This window comes from Ipomoea nil, unplaced genomic scaffold, assembly GCF_001879475.1.
Source record: "Ipomoea nil cultivar Tokyo-kokei standard unplaced genomic scaffold, Asagao_1.1 scaffold0143, whole genome shotgun sequence".
Taxonomy (NCBI): domain Eukaryota; kingdom Viridiplantae; phylum Streptophyta; class Magnoliopsida; order Solanales; family Convolvulaceae; genus Ipomoea; species Ipomoea nil.
In genome coordinates, this window is record NW_017616571.1 from 320938 (window position 1) to 330530 (window position 9593).

At 27.0% G+C, this 9593-nt stretch overlaps 1 protein-coding gene across 1 annotated transcript; it reads left to right on the forward strand.

The window, feature by feature from the left end:
* Positions 1-4758: 4758 nt before the first annotated feature.
* Positions 4759-9044, forward strand: LOC109172432 (lysosomal Pro-X carboxypeptidase-like). The gene is given in 10 exon segments (XM_019321588.1): positions 4759-5266; positions 5577-5760; positions 5907-6040; positions 6974-6997; positions 6999-7114; positions 7491-7752; positions 8208-8360; positions 8508-8587; positions 8697-8746; positions 8859-9044. Coding segments are annotated over 10 exon segments (1554 nt in total). The 5' UTR covers positions 4759-4852; the 3' UTR covers positions 8996-9044.
* The last annotated feature ends 549 nt before the right edge of the window (positions 9045-9593 follow it).

The window sequence follows — 9593 nt, forward strand, 5'->3', positions numbered from 1 at the left end:
TGATAAAGAAAAATCATTTTATTACGGAAATTAAAACTAATTAAATTAAATCTAATGATGCTATATTTATTTGTAAGTTGTAACTGTATATTAATTTTATTTTGAAATCATTGGTTCACATATTTGAATTATTTATTTTTTCTTTAATTATTCTCATTGTAAACATAAATGATATTGCAATAATTAATTTATAATATTTATCAAATTGTATCTTTTTTTTTAAAATATAAAATTTTCTCATGTTTAAGGGTTAAACTAATATTTTAAAATTATTTTGAATACATATTATACATTAAGTGTATATATATATATATATATATATATATATATATATATATATATATATATATATATATATATATATAGATATAGATAGACACACACACACACACACTTTTAATTCTATATTGATAAGCATAGTGTGTGTATATACTTTAAGAAAACATTCATTATTGAAAATGAGATAAAATTTAAAAAGTAAATTATTAATTAGATTACCTAATATAATTGTCCTACTAATTGATTCCATGCTACTATGTATAATTCATATATTTGAAGACTTGTTAAAGCTAAATACCTATTAATTACCTTAATAATAATTAAGATAATTTTTAGTCAATCAATATTCAATAGTACTAAAAGTATTACTTTCAATTTTTATAAATAAGATATAATAGTATTAAACCGAAATAATTAAATATAATGTGTCCGTAGTACAAAAATTTTATAATAGTAATTTTTATTGCCTAATAGAATTTGTCAATTATTAAACATTATTTATGAAAAATTTTACTTTTATTAATAGTATAGATATAGACTGACATAAATAATAATTAATAAATTATTATTTTCTTATAAAATTACACCGAAATTATAGTATAGATATATATTGATGTAAATTATTGTTTTCTTATAATATCACTGGCTTGAATTACACATTATTGAAAATATCTTTGTAGACGATATTGGTAGTAGTAACAGAATTTTGTCCATGCATCCTCGTGTAGAGTTAAAACCTTCAAGCCATCAGGATGGGTGACTCGGGAAAAAGTCACGTACAATTGATCGTGATTAAAGACTTTTTTTTTTTAAGTAATAACCCAACGTGAGTTAGTATTTGGCCCTGACTTTTGTTGACAGCAGTCATGGTATATGCGAGCATCAACGGAAATTGTTTATGCTAGAACTTGAAGGGTAATCTTGTATCAGAAGGGGTAAGAGACATTTTAATGGAAGATTTTACTTTTATTAATAGTATAAATATAGATTTGTGTAAATTATTATTTACTTTTATTAATAATATAAATAGATTAATTTCATTTTAAAATCATTGCTTAACATATTTGAATTATTTATTTTTTCTTTAATTATTATAAACAGAAATGATATTGTACTAATTAATTTATAATATTTATCAATTTGTATTTTTTTTAAAAATATAAGATTTACACATGTTATTAGGGGTTAAAAAAATATTTTAAAATTATTTTTTATTAGTAAGTATTTTTATTTTTAAAATATTTTCTAGCAACACAAACACTCCCTTAGTCTCCCATAAAAAACTGATAAAGAAAAGTCATTTCATTAAGAAAATTAAAACTAATTAAAGTAAATCTAATCATGATATATTTATTTGTAATTGTATATTAATTTCATTTTGAAATCATTGGTTCACATATTTTAATTATTTATTTTTTTCTTTAATTATTATAAACAGAAATGATATTGTACTAATTAATTTATGACATTTATCCAATTGTATTTTTTAAAATATAGTGTTTTACTCGTTCGTTGCACGAAAATTTTTTGTTATTAAGAATTTAAAATTGAAAATAGACAAAAATGAAAAGATGTTAAACTGTACAATATAATAATATAGTTGGACTTTTATATATTTGGTCAAGTATCTATTTTCATAACATACAAAATTTAAATTTTGTATGATTAATATAATCTCTATTAATTACATATTTAGATAAATTTATAAAAAAAATTCACATAATTAAGTTGATTTATTCCTAATTATATTTCAAATATATTATAATTCTAAAAATATGAATAATAACTAACAAAATTATATATACTTAGAAATCAATAAAAAATGTAAATTTTAAATTTTGTATGAGTAAATTTAAACTCTAATCAGACGCATTTCCTTATATGATTGTATAATGCATTGTATATACACATAATATTTATTAATATGTATATAAGAAAATTATATAATATAATTTCATTAATTATAATTTATATTGATAGATTTTATTGAGTGGTTAGCATTATTAGGATTGTTAGAATAATCCTATGTTAGTTTCCTATCATTTAGCTCTGGTGTATATAAAGCCTGTAACCTCATTCTCTAAAATACACTGAAATAAACACTATTATGTGCACTCATCGATTTATAATTAAAAATTACATTTAGAAATTTAACAAAAAAAAAGTAACATTTAAATTTTGTATTATTATTAGTATAGTGCATAAGTGTATGTATGTGTTTATCTTAAAAAAAGTGTATGTATGTATATTTTTTAAAAATTATAAATATTCATGTTTTGTTAATTTAAAAATTTTATTTCCTTAATTATATTTCATATTTTATTAATTATAATTTAATGAAATTGCCATAATTAAATATTCATGTTTTGTTAATCAGACGCATTTCCTTATATGATTGTATAATGCATTGTATATACACATAATATTTATTAATATGTATATAAGAAAATTATATAATATAATTTCATTAATTATAATTTATATTGATAGATTTTATTGAGTGGTTAGCATTATTAGGATTGTTAGAATAATCCTATGTTAGTTTCCTATCATTTAGCTCTGGTGTATATAAAGCCTGTAACCTCATTCTCTAAAATACACTGAAATAAACACTATTATGTGCACTCATCGATTTATAATTAAAAATTACATTTAGAAATTTAACAAAAAAAAAGTAACATTTAAATTTTGTATTATTATTAGTATAGTGCATAAGTGTATGTATGTGTTTATCTTAAAAAAAGTGTATGTATGTATATTTTTTAAAAATTATAAATATTCATGTTTTGTTAATTTAAAAATTTTATTTCCTTAATTATATTTCATATTTTATTAATTATAATTTAATGAAATTGCCATAATTAAATATTCATGTTTTGTTAATCAGACGCATTTCCTTATATGATTGTATAATGCATTGTATATACACATAATATTTATTAATATGTATATAAGAAAATTATATAATATAATTTCATTAATTATAATTTATATTGATAGATTTTATTGAGTGGTTAGCATTATTAGGATTGTTAGAATAATCCTATGTTAGTTTCCTATCATTTAGCTCTGGTGTATATAAAGCCTGTAACCTCATTCTCTAAAATACACTGAAATAAACACTATTATGTGCACTCATCGATTTATAATTAAAAATTACATTTAGAAATTTAACAAAAAAAAAGTAACATTTAAATTTTGTATTATTATTAGTATAGTGCATAAGTGTATGTATGTGTTTATCTTAAAAAAAGTGTATGTATGTATATTTTTTAAAAATTATAAATATTCATGTTTTGTTAATTTAAAAATTTTATTTCCTTAATTATATTTCATATTTTATTAATTATAATTTAATGAAATTGCCATAATTATTTCCACGGATAAAATCTTATATTCATTATTGAAAAGTGGATATAATTTAAAAAGTAAATTATTAATTAGATTACCTAATATAATTGTCTTACTAATTTTTTTTTTTTTTTTTTTTTTTTTTTTTTTTTTTTACATCAGAGAGGAGGGGGATACCCGAGAAAGGAGCTAGTTAGCATCGCTGCTAGCCCACATCGCACGAAGGCGACCTTTCAATAATTTCCTCAATGCCAGGGGGGCTAATTGTCTTACTAATTGATTCTATGGTATGCATAATTCATATATTTGAAGAGTTTTTAAAGCTAAATACCCATTAATTGCCTTAATAATAATTAAGATTATTTTTAGTCAATCAATATCCAATAGTACTAAAAATATTACTTTGATTTTTTTATAAATAAGATATAATATTATTAAACCGAAATAATTAAAAATAATGTATCCATAGTACAAAAGATTTTATAATGGTAATTTTTATTGCCTAATAGAATTTGTCAATTATTAAACATCATTTATGGTAATTATGCTAAATTTACAACATCAAATAATATCTCAAAATCAACTTAGTACTTAAAACTGAAATTACTACACAACAATATTTTCCTCAAAATAACAAATAATTAAACTGTATTCCTTCTCAACTTGAATTTATCCCGAATTCCTATCCATGTTCACTTGTATAAAATTTTTTACACAAAAACAGAATGTTGACAAAAATTAGCATAAGCTAAGTAAGTTTCACTCCACCCCGTAAAATAATGGCTTGGGTTTTTTATATTTTCAAAACTCATATAATTTCATACTTTTCCAAAATACATGTGGAGTTATACATTTCCTTGTATAGAGAATAAATAGTTATTTAGGGAGAAGTAACCAAACTTATTTTGCACCCGTGCATGAATTTGTTGTAATATATTAAGAATATATGAATCTATATATAATTATTTAAAATACAAAATTAAATATTTCCTTGTATGGAGAATAAATAGTTATTTAGGGAGAAGTAACCAAACTCATATAAATAGTTTTTTTTTTTTGAAAGAAAAGAATTTATTTTCCTTAATATCACAGAATTAGATTTTCTAATTCATACCAAAATAGGAATAATTTTACAAACTTTGTTGGCCATCCATCATAATAAAAAGCCATAATACACAGGGCATGCATCTCACTCTTCAATTTCTCAATTATATTCCTTGCAATGGAGTTCTTAAGACTTATAATTCAATACCTCTTTCTTCTCATTCTCTTCTCCACAACTTCCCTTTCTCTAACCCCACACAAAATTCCTCGTCTCACTCCGTTCTACCGCACCAGACAGTATCGGTTATCTTCTTCTTCCGACAGGACTTCTGCTACCTCTGACTCTCTCCCTGCTCAATTCAAAACCTATTATTACAACCAAACATTGGATCACTTCAATTATGGACCTCAAAGCTATGCCACCTTCAAACAGAGATACATAGTCAACTCCAACTTCTGGGGTGGTGCCCAATCCAACTCCCCTATCTTCGTATGGCTCGGCGCTGAATCTTCAATCGACTCTCATCCTCTAGGCATTGGATTTCTCACCGATAATGCCCCTCGTTTTAAGGCTCTTCTTGTCTACATAGAGGTGATACAATGATATATATATACGAGGTTTATTAGTATAATAACGTAGTATATAGTACTAGTATTAAATGCTCCATGCAAGTCTTTTTTCATTATATTATCTACTGGGTGGAGGCCAGTAAATGGTCAAATTCATCAATTGATGGCTAAAAGATTGTTGGACGGAGGTCGGTGAAGGGTTAAGTCCAACACCTGCCTCTCGAAAATGTGATGGTAGTCTATAGCGAAATAAAATTGCGTATTTCGCTACTAGCTCTAACTTTTGGCATGAGTGGTAAGCCTTTAATCCTAAAATTATCTTAACCATGCAGCATAGGTACTACGGGGAATCAATTCCATTCGGAACCATGAAAGAAGCTATGAAGGATGAGACTCGTGGCTATTTCAACTCGGCTCAAGCTTTGGCTGATTATGCAGAGGTATTGTTATACATAAAGAAGGAATACTCGGCTCAAGATTGCCCCATCATTGTTGTGGGAGGATCATATGGAGGAAGTATGATATTATATTTTTCCTTATATATTTTCTAGAGTTCAAATAATTTTTATTTAAATTTTTAGAGGAATTAAAGCATATATATATATATATATATATATATATATATATATATATATATATGAATTTTGTCTTATATTTTGAAGTGCTTGCTTCGTGGTTTCGGTTGAAGTATCCACATGTTTCACTGGGTGCCTTGGCTTCCTCAGCTCCCATTCTCTACTTTGACGATATCACACCACAAAATGGATACTATTCCATAGTAACTAAAGATTTTAGGGTAAGTATGCAGTTAAACTTTTTGTTATATCACATAATGATAATGATTTTTTGTTATGCTACAGGTATACAAAGTATTGTATTATTAGAATTAGATCAACATTATAATAGGATTTATTATATTATTAGAATTGGAGAAACATTAGAATATGAATTACTACATTATTATTAGAATTAGTAAAATATTAGAATTAGTCAGACTTTATTACCAAATACATTGTTATAAACAATAGGCATGTAATGTATTGTAAAATGTGAACCAGAATTATAATTATACAATGTTTTCATACTTTTCCTAACATTCTTTCGCTATATTCTCTCTCACAATTCTTTACTGAAACTTCCACTCCCTTGAAGTAGTTCTTACTTGATACAAGATTGTGGTCCTGTTTGATAAATGACTATTAGCTGTTAGCTGATTGAGTTAATTAGAGGGTATAACTAATTGATAACATTAGCTGATTGTAGAAGTGTATTTGGTAAATTAGCTGTTAGTCGATACATGTTTGGTATAATTTATTTTCTCAAAAAGTCAATTGAAAGAGTTGCTTTGAGCAGCTTTTTGAATTCACTGCTAGAAATTATGGAATTTCCGACCACCTGAAAGTGTTCTTATATCAAGTCGAAAGCAAAAAGTGGTCGGAAATAGCAACAAACGTTTTTCCGGATACTAAAAGTGGTCGGAACAAGGCTTTCAACTTGATTTAAGATCATTTTCAGGTGGTCGGAAATTCCATAATTTCTAGCAGTGATTTTAGCATTTTGGAGTTACAAAAAGCTAATTGACCAAACACTTATATTGATTTGTTTTAACTAAGTCAAACAATTAATAATGGTCAAATAAGTCAAAATTGACTAATATGCTAACTATTTTACCAAACGTGGCATGTATATTTTTTGTTGAATAATTTAATTTTATGAATGTTGGTTGCAGGAAGTTAGCGAGAGTTGTTATCAAACTATAAAAAAATCATGGTCCATTATTCACTATAAAAAAATCATGGTCCATTATTGACAAAATTGCTTCCCAGCCAAACGGCCTCTCCATTCTCAGTAGCAAGTTCAAGCTCTGCCAGTGAGTTTGTGCAAATTTCCGCATCTAGCTTTTACCCTTCAATTTGTTTAGGGATTTAGGCCCTATTTAGTAAATGGTTGTTAGTTGATAGCTGTTAGCTTATTAGGTTATAACTAGTTGATAACATTAGCTAAATGTAGAAAAGTGTTTGGTAAATTAGTTGTAGCTCATAGCTGTTTGCTATAAATGTATAATTTCTTTTTTTAAAAAGCTAATTGAAAAAGTTGTTTTGAACAACTTTTTGAATTTTAGCATTTTGGAGTTACAAAAAACTAATTAACCAAACACTTATATTGATTTTTTAACCAAGTTATACAATTAATAGTGGTCAAATAAGGTAAAAATTAGCTGATACGCTAATTATTTTACCAAACAGGGCCTTAAACTCGTCGTGGGAGCTAATGGATTACTTGGATGATATGTATGTTGGCGCCGCTCAATATAACTCGCCACCGGAATATCCAGTGACGGTGGTGTGCGGCGGCATAGATGGCGCGCCCAAAGGGGCTGATATTCTTGACCGTATACATGCGGGTGTCGTCGCCAGAGTAGGGAATCAACCTTGCTACAATGTTTCCACTGAAGAGACGTCGGCGTCTCCCGGAGAGGATGATGATAGTTGGGGATGGAATTGGCAAGTAAGTAAACAGTATTATTGTCTGCCTCTCATTTAAATGGGTTATTTTACTTAAAACAACGTTGTTTTGAGCGAAATAACTCTAAATTGTGTGATAGATCAATATGTTCTTTATAAAATTTACAATTTTAGATGTTTTTTTAGGTTAATATTTAATATTTTAGTATTAACTATTAAAGTATTAAATAATTTATAACTATCACGTTTTAAAAAATTAAAAATAAAATAAAAATTAAAATAATAATATAAAAAAAGGGCTCTAGGTGCTCCCGGACACCCAATGAGGACCTAACGATTTTTTTAATATATGTTAAATATACCTAATATTTTAACTATAAACACATAGTCTTAATATCATTTCGAATCAGGGTACATAATGCAAGATGGATCCTGATCCATGATGTAATTTGCCGATTATTATGTAATAAGAAATTAAAGATTTTGGTGCATGTGTAGAGTTGTAGCGAAATGGTGTTTCCGATTGCGAGAGGCAACGACTCCATGTTCGATCCAGCTCCTTTCAATCTGCACGAATATTCTCAGTTCTGCATTGATACCTATGGCGTTCCACCTCGACCACACTGGGTTACAACCTATTACGGAGGACATGTATGTTCTTCAACTTTTTTTTTTTTTTTTTTTTTTTCTTTTTTGGCATGGTTGTATTATATTGGAATATGCAGCAGCGAAATTTCTTCATGTATGCACATGAGCTAGCTTTAGTTTATATTATTATATGACAACTTAAAATCGCAGGATATTAAATTAGTTCTTCGGAATTTTGGTAGCAACATCATTTTCTCCAACGGTCTGAGAGACCCATATAGCATTGCTGGGTAATCTAAAATTCTCACTCTTTTTAGTTAATAAAAAAAAATTCCCACTGCACCCGGCCTCCATATCTTAAGTTATCTATTTGCTTTCTTGTCTTTTGTGGATTGACAGAGTTTTGGAAAACATATCGGATACTATACTTGCAGTTTATACCCAAAATGGTATGTTCATCAATATGTATATAGCATTTATGCCTTTAGTTGTACTGAATACTGTCAAATTCTTGTCTCCATAGTACTTAATTAAAGTATAAATTTGTTTGGAGTGTTGTAGGGTCTCATTGTCTGGACATAAATGGGGAAAGTGCTACGGATCCGAATTGGTTAACCAAGCAACGGAACAAGGAGATTGAGATAATACAAGGTTGGATAACCAAGTACTATGCTGATCTTCAAGCCCTTAAGAAGTAGAACATAACATTGTATTGTTTTAAAGAACTATATAATATACAACAGTTAACATTATACGGAGTAGTGTTATAAAATTATAATAAAATAAGGATTTTTTAAGGTGTTATATCTGCACTGGTGTCTTTTATATTAAAAATTCCTTTTAGTATGCATGATTGAATTAGATGCTACAAAGATATGTGTGACTGTACCTTATACTATAGCTCCATTCGGCACCAATGTCTTTACACTCAGACAAGAATGGAGTTTAGGTTGACCATGAAAGGCATCAATATAGTCCTGTTGGGATAGTTACCCTGCCTAAGATCATTCAAACTGCTAAATAAGATTGTATTCTTTATATTTGAAGATATAAATCGAAAAAAAAAGAAAGAAAGAATAGATTCTTCATAATAATTCAATTAAATAGTAATAGAGTATCGGGACTATGTGGTCCAATGGTATCCGGGTTGGACTTCCATTTGGAAGGTTATGAGTTCGAGCCTCAGTGGAGGCGTTATTAGCTCTTTGTGTTTCAGTAGGTTGAGAAAGTATATGAACAGATACTACAATGTAGTTGAGTATGGATGATGGGATTCCACAAGGGATATCATTCTTA